The following is a 13,256-nucleotide window of genomic DNA, read 5'->3' as shown; positions in this document are numbered from 1 at the left end:
CAAGTCTGGATTCAACCCAAAGTATTTACTTACTGAAATTCTCTTGGTTCTTCCTTGCCCCTCTCTTAAAAATGTCACTCCAATGACACGCTGAATTTTCAAATATCTCTGTTCTAACATGCATTAGTACCGATCAACATGATTCAAAGAAGTTCTGAGAGTTCTTTTCTGAAAACATTATTAATCACATCCATTGATACATTTCCAAATATAACGGGCGTGTGTTGATTAGGAGGGAAAGACCTCAAGTTAGGGAAGGAAACAAAGCTTCACTTACTTGAGAAGATGAACACGATTAACCCAGCCAAGGTGCAAGAAGGAGCCATTTTTTTCTGCATTAAGAATAAAATCGGGAAAGTTTTTTTTTTCTGTAGCAATTAGAAAGAATGTTGTGGTGATTGGCTTCTGGGCTTTGTCAGTCAGCAATCCACCCTGTATAATGCACGAAAGACAGCTGGCATGTTCTAACTGCTAAGTCATTTAACCCACCCTGCAAATCATATATGGAGGAAGCTCCTGGGTGGCACAATAATGATACAGTTAACCACCAAGTTTTCTGTGCAGGGTATAAGGAGGTGGAAAACATGTAAATCATGCTTTGAAATCTTGCACACACACTTGACTCAGCATCACCACCTTGTGTTTGGAAGTTAACTTTTACCAAACTCTTAAAACTGTTCTTTGGTTTGGACAAGGCTTCCCCCCCCCCCACTGGAATGTGTGTGAGTGACTCCCACACACCCCTCCATGGTACTTGTAGAAACATGTTCTTTATTAGCATAGGCATCCTTCAGTCTCGAGAGACTATGGTAACATGCTCTGAATCGAGGAGTGTCCTCTCCAGAGCATGAAGCCCGAGTAACGTAATATGGAGGATAGGCTGTTACCCAAGCAGCAGATCCCCCCTCTCCACATTGCTGAAATGCTCCAATGGAAAGGCAAGAGCCAATACAACTGGTTCCAGCAATGTCGCAGGAGTTGGCAGAATGACACATGCTGCCTTCGGGACTCCAGCTCCGGATTTTGCCTCGAGGTTAACTCCTGAAGCCTTTTCCATGAGTGGATAGAGCCACAAGGCAGTGGAGGTTTGGAATCGGAGTTTTCCTTCTTCTAGATGGGCTGCCTTCCATGGCTGATGAGCCCCACCTCTTTATTACAGCAGCAGAATTTCTGAATGGGCCAACAGGGCTGATCAACAAAACTTGAGAATGTATTCTCGAAGGCTTTCGCAGCTGGGATCCAATGGTTGTTGTAGGTTTTACAGGCTGTTTGGCCATGTTCTGGAGGTTTTTCTTCCTAACGTTCAAAATCCCAACCTCTGGCTCCGCAGCCAGAGACCGAAACCTCTGAGCTATCTTTCATACTGCCAATGAATTCTCTATCTGGCTGTGCAAATGCCTTCTCAGACAGAAAACACCAGTAGCTCTTTTATTTGAGTAAACAAACAAAGGAAAACTCTACAGTTGAGTGTCTCTCTTTTCTAGGAAAGGATGGATCCTCATTGCCACGTAGTGGAGAAAACCTGAGAGATTTGGGTTGCAAATTCCTGGCAGATGGGCATCTCACCTATCCTGTCTCCTTTTCGTCACTGGAGGCTGAGGCCTTTCATACCAGGATGGTGATAATATGTTCTGGCTTTTGGCTCGAACTTTTCAGGAGCTTCCCAACGGATTGGATTCTAAGATGTACAGCACCCTGTGTAGCTCATGAACGGTTCATATCTGCTTTGATGTGGATTCCTGCCTTGAGCAGGAGGTTGAACTTGATGGCCTTATAGGCCCTTTCCACTCAATTATTCCATGATTCAATGATTCTAGAGTAGATACACTTCCCACGGGCATCAGAACCCTTAGATTCCATCAATTTTTTTCTTTTAAAAAACAAAACACACAATCTTCCCACTGTCCCTGACAGACTGAGCCTTTTCCAGTTATCCTAAACTTTTTCTCCATCACTTGCTCCTTCATCCTTAGCTAGGTGGATGTCACGCCCTAACCCTGACCCTTTTTTCATTCAAAACCAAGGTTCAGATCCGAATGGTCTGATGAAATTAGCCAAATCTCTAAAGGGGCAAAGCAATCCTGTGGAATTCGAAAAGCCACCAAAGTAATGTTAGATATCAGATCTTGCCAGCAAATACATTCCAAGAAAGTGACAATTCCTTCTGATCAGTAGCTTCCCCAAAGTGTCACTACAGAGGAAACCCGTGCTTCGTGGTTTCACGTCCTGTGTTCGGTTTTAAGAGAGCTTCTCTGTATTGCTGTCTCACTGTGCATCCGGAGCACAGAAGTAGTTTTCTCCGTGGTGGAGCTGAGCATTGATAATGTGCAGATAGCCCTGTTTTTCCTTGGAATTGAATTCTCCAACAAAATGGTTGCCCTCCTTTGTCCTCTGACCACCATAGACGAACATCAGAAAGATGGGTTTTCCCCCTGGGTGTTGCCTATACCACTGCAAGCCACTTGTAGAAATTGTACAGGTCAAGGTGGCGTTGTTCCCTCTGAGGACCTCCAAGGACGGAGGATGTTGCTCTACCTTCTCCTGCCCATCTATCACTGGTCAAAGAGAGAAGACAGGAAAAAAAACAAGGTTAACAATTCAAGTGAGAGATAGGTGGTTGAAACAGAGGTTCCTGGGGAAGGATTTTCTTTGGATAGAAATTCATTCATTCATTCATTCATTCATTCATTCATTCATTCATTCATTCATTCATTCATTGCATTTATACCCCGCCCATCTGGGCGGCTTACAACATATATAATAAAACAATATAAAATATAACAAACATTATAAACATCAGTAATAAAATATTCAAGATGGAAAGAGATAAGAGAAAGTAACTCCAATAATGTAGAACAGAATTCACCCCCGAATTGCAACAGGAATTCTGTACTAGGACCATACTAGTCCTCCAACCTGCTAGAGAAATGACGACATAAAGAACACATCCCAACAAATGCACAGTGTTTTCTTTTCACATCTAATACAGGCTGAAGAAGGGTGAGGGCGAGGCTTTTTCCTTCAGAAATGGGGAGAGCTAGATGGTTCGAGGGCTGGACTGGAACTCATGAAATTGAGATTCACCTCCTTGCACACGTCAAGTCATGAAACACATGGGTTGACTCTGAGACTTTACAGGATTGTTCTGAGTATACTTGGAGGAGGACGAGCGTCCACTACACCTCCTTGGGGGAAATGCAGGAGAGAAATGTGACATAGAAATGAACAAACAAAGAAATCAAGGATGGAAAGGAAGGAGATGGCCCAGATATCAAGGTGAAGGCATCAGAGACAACATCCCGTCTTGGAGAGCAGGACAAAAGGAGGTTCCCAGGTCCTACCAGAGAAGGAGGTCAGGGAGGAACAAAGGGCGAGTAGATTCGCAAAGCGCTAACGGGACAGAAAAGGAGCCGCAGGGAAGGCAGGAAGAGCAGAGCAGCTCCTTGAAAAGCTGAGCTTACAGTGGAAATGGGCAGAGAGAAGGGCAGCCCAGTAGATCGTCCATCCGCTCTTCCTTCTCGCTTGATCCCAAAGAGGACCTCCTCTCCTCATCCTGCAGGTATGAAAGGGGTATGTGTGTGTGTGTGCCTCAGTGGACAGAGATGCTTTTTCTTAGCTCCAGAAGAAGTAACCTTCCTTTTCCCGCAAAAGAAAACTTCTCACGCAAGAATGCTGCCCCCAGGTGGTATTTCTTATGATTCAGAGAGAAGTCATATGAGTATCTTTTTCGCTTTTGGTTTTCTGGCCATGGTACAGTTACACAAATTGCTCTCCACAAATCCAATCAAATTCTTTAAAAAAAAATGCCCTGCCTGCTACCTTTCCCAGCCTTATTGGTTTTTCCAGAAACATGACACTAATATGATGTGCCGAAAGGAGGACAGCATCAGTTTCAAAGTTGTTGCCTCCAGAGAGAGTTCGGGCTGGATTTTATCTAGGACCCATCTCTTCAACTTTCTGACAATTCAGGATATCCACAAAACTGTCCTCTCTAACGATTTTTTCAAAAATACAATCACACCTCTCTGCTCAGCCTTTTTTACTGTCCAGCTTTCAATCCCATGCTGCATGACTCGAAATACAGCCGTGTGGATGATCATGGTCTTGGTCTCCAGTGACACATCCTCATGGTTGATGATCTTCTCTTATTCCTTCCTTGTTGCCCTTCCGAGTCCTGGTCTTCTTCTGATTCCTTGGCTGCAGTCTCCCTTTGGATTGATGATTGGTGGGGAGCTGCAACCCTTCCAAAACCAAGGAGATCCAGGTCTGCCAAGAAAGCCGACCCTCCAGAGTCTACAACCTAGAGCCTCTCCAGCTTTTGTGGTGGGGCTGAGGCCTCTTTGTAACACTGTGCCTCAGGGCGCAGAAATAGAGGGCAGAATCTTCCAGTCTGGGGCTCTTCAGGAGCAATGAAGTCGTCTTCTTCAGAGTGTCCAGACTGAGGTCAAAATGGCCATGGGGCTCAATGCCTGTCTTATAGATCATGGCCAAAATGTGCAGCTGGCCCCCGAGGTCCTGTTTGTACCACTGCAGGCTTTGTTGACCGCCAGTATAGGAACAGTTGAATTGGATGGCTTCCCCTTCTTTGACGGAAGCAACTTGTTCATCCTGCGTCACAGAGTAGGAAAGCTGGCCTAAAATACCTGGAGAGGAGGAGGATGGGAATGACCAGAAGCATCCAGGTCAATCTTCTCAGCTTTTGGAAAGAAAATAAAGAAGCATAAGACAGACACGACGGAGGGAGAAAGAAAGAAAGAAAGAAAGAAAGAAAGAAAGAAAGAAAGAAAGAAAGAAAGAAAGAAAGAAAGAAAGAAAGAAAGAAAGAAAGAAAGAAAGAAAGAAAGAAAGAAAGAAAGAAAGAGAGGGGTAGAGAGAGAGGGAGAGAGAGAGAGAGAAAGAGAGAGAAAGAGAAAGAGAGAAAGAGAGAAAGAAAGAAAGAAAGAAAGAAAGAAAGAAAGAAAGAAAGAAAGAAAGAAAGAAAGAAAGAAAGAAAGAAAGAAAGGCTGAGCAAAATGTCCCATTAAAAGCATGAAAAAGTGCAATGAGACACAAAAACTGATGATCTCTTTAAAACACGACTCAGTCCAGCAGTGCGAAAAGCGCCACAGAGACCCCACTCAAGAGCAACAGGCTAAAACCAATCAGATGAGCTACATATGATAAAGATACCTGGAAATGCAGCCGTAAGGAAAGCAACGATCATTCTTCCCGGGGTCCCCATCTCTCTTTCATGTGTCAGAAGGAGTGATGAATGTTTCTCAGAGAACTTCCTTTTCTGTAGAGTCCCTGACACAGACCACAAACCTGTGGATGGTTTCCTGTTTCTGTCTTCTGAGAGACCAAAGCAAAGGCAGAATAGATGCCGCCCTCTGATGCAGAGAGATTACGGCTGAAATCCAAGTCATGACTCGCAACTAGAGTCAGCCTATGGAATCAGAGGGGAGTCAGTGACTCAACTCCTCTGTAAACTCCATTGATTCAATCAATGCGTCTACTTTAGTCGCAACCTACTACTGGATTTTTGGGACGTGGTGGCGCTGCGGGTTAAACCGCAGAAGCCTCTGTGCTGTAAGGTCTATAGATCTGCAGCTGTAAGATCGAATCCACATGACGGAGTGAGCTCCCATCGCTTGTCCCAGCTCCCGCCAACCTAGCGGTTCGAAAGCATGCAAATACAAGTAGATCAATAGGGACCACCTCAGTGGGAAGGTAACAGCGTTCTGTGTCTAAGTTGCACTGGCCATGTGACAACAGAAGATTGTCTTCAGACAAACGCTGGCTCTATGGCTTGGAAACGGGGATGAGCACCGCCCCCTAGAGTCGGACACGACTGGACAAATTGTCAAGGGGAACCTTTACCTTACAGGATTTTAGTAAACTTTAAAATTTTGTCTTTTTTTCCAGGGAGAGCGATCAGAATTCTCCAGCCTCAATGGGTTTAAAGAGTTCTAGAACAATGGTTTCCAACCTTAGGTCCCCAGATGTTCTTAAACTAAAACTCCCAGGAGTCTTCTCCACATCTCCAGCATGGTGACCAAGGACCTAGAGATCTGGGTGTTTTGTGAACAACTACAGGAAAACTGAGATTATCTGGGTGTTTAGATCCTACACATTTTTTAAACAATTCAGGCCAGACTCTTACTGGTGTTTATGCTTGCGTAGGAGAAATCACAGAAGTATTGGAAGTTAACTTCCTGTCATTAACAAGGTGCTGCTCACTTTCTCAGCTCCACACCTCATCATGCAGTGAGGAGTGTACCCCAAAAAATCAACCTAACACCTCATTAACGAGCAGTAAATTGCCACCAAGGCTAATGCAATTTCCCTTTAATGCAACTGTCAATCACCAAGGCAATTCTAGCCTCTGAGTTTTGTCAACTCTGTTGTCAGTTTTGTTTCTTATGTATTTCATCTGAAGGTTTGGGATGAATCCATTGCATGATTTCTTTTGGAAAAGGATTATACATTTTTAAACACACTAACAGACACACAAACTGCCAGGTTCAGATTCAGTAGCTTTCCTGTGACCCAAAGAAGCTGTCACACAATTGCATTGCTAATCATTTTTCAGCCATTCGTAAGTCTGAAGCGATGTGCGTTAAGCTAGGAGAAGTATTTTTGGCACTCGTCCTGCTTCGGCTCACATCGTCCAAATGTCAACCGCAAACTGTTTCCGTGTGAACTTCTGACCCTCTGTGGAACTGATTAGAGAGACACACGGAAGTGTCTCTTAGCTCTCAACTTTGATGAATTTTTAATTGTCAACTCTGCCGTTAACTGTTTTGGGATCTCCCCATTCCTCCTGGCTAATTAAGGTGTGTTTTGTAATAAGAGTCCCTCGGGGACTTGTTAGGCAAGGCCTCAGAGGGCGCTGATGTTCTGAGGGCCGCTGTGAGAATTCAGTTTCTGGTCTCATCCCAAGGGGAGCTGGGCTAAGGTCAAATCAAACCATTAAGCCCTTTCAGTTCCCTCTGAGCCAATTAAAATGTAACAATGAGCAGCAGGTAACTTAGAGCCACAGGTGTGCAGTTACGGTGATCTGAATCGTGTAAGAAGCACCTGTGCCTTCAAACTTCAGTTACTCAAATCAGAGGTCATTCTACTGGCTTCATTAGCCTCATGTACCATATGGAGTCCTTTCCCCCGTGGAGCCATCATCTTGTGAATGCAGCCAACAGATGCTGAAGACCAAGAAAATGTATCATGTAACACTGCCAAGCCAAATAGCCTAGTCAAAGTTTATGGATTACAGCACTGGTTCCCAACCTTGGGTCCCCAGATGTTCTTGGACAAAAACTCCCAGAAGCCTTCACCCCTAAGTTCTGGGAGATGTAGTCCAAGAACATCTGAGGACCTAAGGTTGGGCACCACTTTAAGGAGCCATTATATCTATGTTTTCTTTTTATTATTTTTGGGTGTGTGTTTATCTGAAAGGCAAAGGGAGTTTTTTTACGGGAATTAGGAGCAGGAACATTACCAATATTCCACCTTGCCTTGTGTCCATGCTCAGAACTTCAGTTTACATGCCAAGCTTGAGGAGCATTGTGTGTGGGCACATCACATCTCCTTTCAAAACGCAATTCAAGGTCACAAGCTGGGGAAATCCAGGTTATGGGCCATTTAAAGATGTAAAGTTACACTGTGAGTACAGACTTTCAACACGGATACATAGATCTTCCTATTGCTCCATTGTCCCCAATGGATTAGCTACTCTGTGACCTGGCAGAGAGGCTCATCATCCCGCCTTCTGCCAGGACTGGCTGATCCATTGCAGAAAACAGAGTGATAGGAAGGCTCCATCGAGCTCACGTCAGTGGCAGAATCATGAGTGGACAGTCGTTATCTCCACCTGTGGGAGGATATTCGTATACAAATACCTCAATCTCTGTGTGTAGGCATCCTTCAGTCTCGAGAGACTATGGTAACGTGCTCTGCATGGAACAGCGTCTAGTGTGGCTGAGAAGGCTGATTCAAGAATGACCATCCCTTCCACACTGAAGACAAATACAATCCGTCTCCTGTCCAGCTCCCTGATTTTGCTTCAACGTTGTGTGTGAAGTTGGAGTGTCCTCTCCAGAGCATGAAGCCTGGATAAAATAATATGGAGAATAGGCTGTTACCCAAGCAGCAAATCCCCCCTCTCCATATCATTGAAATACAGTGGCGCCTCGCTTAACGAGTGCACCGTTTAACAACGAATCCGCATAGCGATGCGGATTTTGCCCTTGCAAAAGCGATTGCATAACAACGTTACCAATGGCAAAAACTTGCATTGCGATGATCAGTAAACATTTCGCTTACCGATCTTCACATTGCGATGTTCTAAAACAGCAGATCGGCAGTTCCAAAATGGCCACCGGAAGAAAAAATGACCGCCCGCTCCGTTTTTGCGCCCTGCCCTCTCTTACCGGGCAGCAAAAATGGCTGCTGGATGGAGGATTCCCGCATAGCGGTGAGTTTTCCCCCATAGGAACACATAAAACGTGTTTTAATGCATTCCTATGGGTTTTTCCCCCCGCATAGCGACGAATCTGGATAGCGATGATTTTTTTGGCATGGATTATCATCGCTATGTGGGGCACCACTGTACTCCAATGGAAAAGCAAGAGCCAATACAACTGATTCCAGCGATGTCGCAGGAGTTGTCAGAATGACACGAACTGCCTCTGGGACTCCGGCTCCGGATTTTGCCTTGAGGTTGACTCCTGAAGCCTTTTCCATCAGTGGATATAGCCACAAGGCAGTGGAGGTTTGAAATCAGAGTTTTCCTTCTCCTAGGTGGGCTGCCTTCCCAGGCTGATGAGCCTCACTTACCCGGCCTCAATCTCTAGTCAATATTATAATGTGTGGTGCCCAGAAGGAGGGAATGGTGAACCAGTTCTGAATATTCTCTACTTAGAAAAAGCTGGAAAGGGTCACCATAAGTAGGAACTGTCTTAAAGGCACACAATTACTAATTATTTTGCTGGGTGGATAGCTCGGTGTTTTAGATACCTGGCAGCGGAGTTCGATTTCCCCACTGTGCCTCCTTGAAGAACCAGCCTGTGTGCCCTTGGGCGAGCTGCCCGTCTCAGAGATGCCCTCAGAAGAAGGACATGAGAAATCACTTCTGAATAGTCTCAGCTTAGAAAACCTTGAAAAGGATCGCCGTAAGTCAGGATTGACTTGACAGTGCACAACTACTATTAATTATACACTATATGTTGCTTTGTCATGGGACGCGCTGCAGGTTAAACTGCAGAAGCCTCTGTGCTGCAAGGTCAGAAGACCAAGCAGTCGTAAGATCAAATCCACATGATGGAGTGAGCTCCCGTCGCTTGTCCCAGGTCCTGCCAACCTAGCAGTTCGAAAGCATGCAAATGTGAGTAGATAAATAGGTGCCACCTCGGTGGGAAGGTAACGGTGTTCCGTGTCTAGTTGTGCTGTCCATGTGACCATGGAAACTGCCTTCGGACAAACGCTGGCTCTATGGCTTGGAAACGGCGATGAGCACCGTGCCCTAGAGTCAGACACGACTGGACTAAATGTCAAGGGGAACCTTTATCTTTTACCAGTTTTACACCCACCTCCAGTAGGCTTCCGTGACTGAGTGAGATTCAGACCCAGGCCTCCTGAGTCCTCGTCCACCATTCTATCCGCTATACCACATCAGCTTTGATCAGAGTAGTGGTCCAAAAGACACAGAATGAATTTCAGAAGAGAAAATATTATACTCTCCATATAGGCAGAAATGTTTTAATGCACAAATATATAATGTATTGACACTTGGCTTGTCATTGAGTGTGTGCAAAGAGTCTAGGGAGTAGATCATAAACTAAACATGAGTTAAAATGAGATGCAGTACAAAAATTCTTCAGCAGTAGTGTCGTGTCCCAGTGAAAACGCCACTTGATCCTGCTTTTGTCAGACCTCACGTGGAATCCTGTGTGCAGTTCCAGGTACCACGTTTGAAGAAGGCCATTGAAAATCTGAAATGCATCCAGACAAGACTGACCAAGAAGATAAAAAGTCTGGGAAACGAGCCATATGTTGAACAGTTGAAAATGTTGGGTTTGTTCAGCTGGTTGAAAAGATGTGGTCTGACAGCTGTCTTCAAATATTTGAAGCAATGTCACGTGGAAGATGGAGCATGTTTTCCCCCCTCTGGCTCCAGAACCCTTTGTACCTCAAGCATCAGCCCAGAAAGCTGATCCAAGGCAGAAAGAGACAGGAAGTCCTGGGGGAGAAGGGAGAGCTAGACCAAGAGTCTTAATTCTTATAGGCGACATCTGGCTTCATAAATCTTTGTGGAGTCACCACAGGTAGAAAGCTGGCTGATGGATAGAACGGACAACTCACAATCAAACTGAGCAGGCGGTCCCCTTTTCTCCCTTGCCTATCAGGAGAATGCCAGTCCACCACTCAGGAAAGCTGCACACATACATCCTCATCAACACCATCATCTGCAAAAATAAGCTACACCTACAGATGACCACAAAAATCATCATACAATACATGAGCTTTCATGGATTGGGGGAAAAACACTTCATCAGAGGTGTACTATTGTGAAGAACTTTAAGTCAAAAAGTTCATGGCAAGCTGGAATTCGCCAGGCACGAATAGTCAAGAAATAGTTGTGGGTTTTTCAGGCTCTTTGGCCATGTTCTGAAGGTTGTTCTTCCTGACTTTTTGCCAGTCTCTGTGGTTGGCACTTTCAAAGAGTTCTACTCTAGTCTTCTGAATATGCCAGCCACAGAGACTGGCGAAACGTTAGGATGAACAATCTTCAGAACACAGCCAAAAAGCCCGAAAAACCCACAACAACCATCAGATCCCAGCTTTGAAAGCCTTCGAGAATACAGTCAAGAAATAGTATGGTTGCTGTTTTATGATTACAGCTAAGGCAACCCAACTCCGGGAGGCAGTGGAAGACAGGAGGGTCTGGCGTCCTCTGGTCTATGGGGTCACGAAGAGTCGGACACGACTAAACGACTAAACAACAACAACAAGGTGACCTAGTGTTTGCAGTCCTGCTCTGCTGATGTTGAGAGTCTGTGTGTCTTCTTTGTATGGAGGGTTGAGGCAGCGATTTCTTGGTATCCTTGTATTGCCATGGAAATAAAGAGTAGTTGTACGGTGGTTAAAAAAAAATTACAAATGCAAAATGGGTGATATCTTTACAGACCACTAAAAAGACCATTATCTAGTACATTAACATTGCACCTTTCCTGCAATGAGACCTAAGCTCAAAGTAGCACACATAGTTCTCCTTCATCACTATACCATTACATTAACCCAGTGAGGTAGGCCTGGCTGAGAAAGTGACTGGTCTAGGTCCACCTAGTGTGTTTCATGGCTCTGTTGGAACTAGACCACAGTTCTATCAGCTCTTAGTTCAACACTGTAACCATTACATCACGCTGTCTCTTAGACAGACAGCTCACCATCCCATAAATCAGGGTGTTTCTGTCCACAGAAAGCTATACTTCGGGAAAATATTTCACAGAAGGCCATTTTCTTCACTGCTTTCTTGATGTCTTCATTCCTCAAGGCATAGATGATCGGATTCAGAGCTGGTGTCACTGATGTGTAAAAGACGGCCACAATTTTTAGTACCGGGTGGTTGATAGTCGGTTGCATGTAGATGACTATGCAAGGGACATAGAGGAAGACGACCACTGTTAGGTGAGAAGCACAAGTGGAAAAAGCTTTCCGCTTCCTTTCCTCAGAGTGTATCTTAAGAACTGTCGTGGCAATACAGACATAGGAGCCAAGGATCAACACAAAACTGCTTAGCGCAACGACACCAATGTTCACCCGGACAACAGTCTCATTGAGAGAAGTGTCTGCACAGGCAATCATTAGCAAGGGGGGAATGTCACAAAAATAGTGGTCAAGCTGATAAGGACCACAGTAGGGGAGGTGGAAGGTGAGCACTGTCTGAAGAGCGGAGTGCAGCAACCCCACCAGACATGTGGTGGCCATCAGCTTAAGGCATGCCATCCTGCTCATGATCCCAGCATAATGGAGGGGGTTGCAGATGGCCACGTATCGGTCGTACGCCATGACCGTGAGCAGGAAACACTCCGTGCCTCCAAAACAGTGGAAGGCACTCAACTGAACAACACAACCCACAAAGGAAATGGTTTGGGATCCAGTTAGGAAACCGTTCAACATCTTGGGCACCGTCGCACTGGAATAAAAAATATCGAGGAAAGAGAGCTCAGAAAGGTAGTAGTACATGGGCGAATGGAGCTGAGGGTTGGAGCAGATGGTGTAGAGTATGAGCATGTTGCCCAGGAGAGTCAACATGTAGAGGGTGAGAAAGAGAAGGAAAAAATGGAGCCGGAATTTCAGCCCTTCTGAAAACCCAAGGAGGGTGAATTGAATCCCAGCAGTGAGGTTGGGCGTCTTCATCAGATACCAGCTCATTTCCAGATTTTGTGCATTCCCAGCGTTGTGTCTAAAGGTAGATTTAGTAGAAGGAAAGAATAGTTTAATGTGAGATTTTCTGATTCTCCAAATTCGGGTGGGATGGCAGCACTGAAAGATTGCGTTAAATTCCATCCCTGATGTGCTATCTCCATCCTTATCTCACCACTACCCGTTTGAAAACCAAGGCATGTGAAATATATGCCATACAGCAGGGGTCACCAAGCCCCGGTCCGCGGCCCCGTGTCGGTCCGTGGGTTAGCTGGAACTGGGCCGCAGGCACAGATTTCTGCCCCCCCCCCCCGCATAGGGGCGTGTGTCACGCTTGCTGGTGGGTGTGTGGCCTTCATGCTAACCCTTTCCCCAGCACCCCTTGCAGGACACCAGCACCCCTTCCCTGCGGGGAAGCCGCCATGGGGCAGCCAGCCTGGGAAGTGCCCCAATGCACGGCTTTGCTTTGCTTGCTTGCTCGCTCCTCACCCTCCCTCCCCAGAGAGCAGCCAGCTAACAAGCAGTCACTCTCCCTCCCCCCGCCCTTACCTGCCTGTGTCTTCCTTCATCTGCAAGAAGCAGGGACGTGGAGCTACATGCGGGGGGGGGGGAGCGGGAGAGACGACAATAGCTGAAGCCAGAAGGGAGAAGAGAGATGGAGCTACCTGCCCAGACTCTTCTGGGCAAACGGTCCACGAACCGACAAAGTTTGGGGATTGCTGCCATACAGCATTCTCATTATGGCTGCCTTACTAAGTTTCTTAACAAAAATTGGGAGAACGTGGAGTCCAACATATGCTGTTGGTCTCCAGTTTCTATCAACTCCTGCCAACCTGGACAAAGATAATGAGTGA

General features: G+C 45.8%; 1 protein-coding gene and 1 long non-coding RNA gene across 2 annotated transcripts; both read right to left on the bottom strand.

Annotated features, from left to right (window-relative positions):
* Window positions 1–1,852: 1,852 nt before the first annotated feature.
* On the bottom strand, window positions 1,853–3,763 carry LOC144583742 (uncharacterized). Its single transcript, XR_013537657.1, has 2 exons — window positions 3,462–3,763; window positions 1,853–2,555 (listed from the first exon to the last, which is right to left on the bottom strand). It is a non-coding gene; the product is annotated as an uncharacterized LOC144583742 (long non-coding RNA).
* Window positions 3,764–10,359: 6,596 nt separating this feature from the next.
* Window positions 10,360–12,314, bottom strand: LOC110070619 (olfactory receptor 10G9-like). Its single transcript, XM_020778313.3, has one exon. The coding sequence runs from the start codon at window positions 12,289–12,291 to the stop codon at window positions 11,407–11,409; it is 885 nt and encodes a 294-aa protein (XP_020633972.3). The 5' UTR covers window positions 12,292–12,314; the 3' UTR covers window positions 10,360–11,406.
* Window positions 12,315–13,256: the final 942 nt, after the last annotated feature.

This window comes from Pogona vitticeps, chromosome 6 (genome assembly GCF_051106095.1).
Source record: "Pogona vitticeps strain Pit_001003342236 chromosome 6, PviZW2.1, whole genome shotgun sequence".
Taxonomy (NCBI): domain Eukaryota; kingdom Metazoa; phylum Chordata; class Lepidosauria; order Squamata; family Agamidae; genus Pogona; species Pogona vitticeps.
This window is presented reverse-complemented; position numbering and strand designations above follow the sequence as displayed.

Excerpts from the sequence above, each read along its gene's own strand:
- LOC110070619 (XM_020778313.3), bottom strand. The coding sequence starts at position 12,291 with ATGTTGACTCTCCTGGGCAACATGCTCATACTCTACACCATCTGCTCC.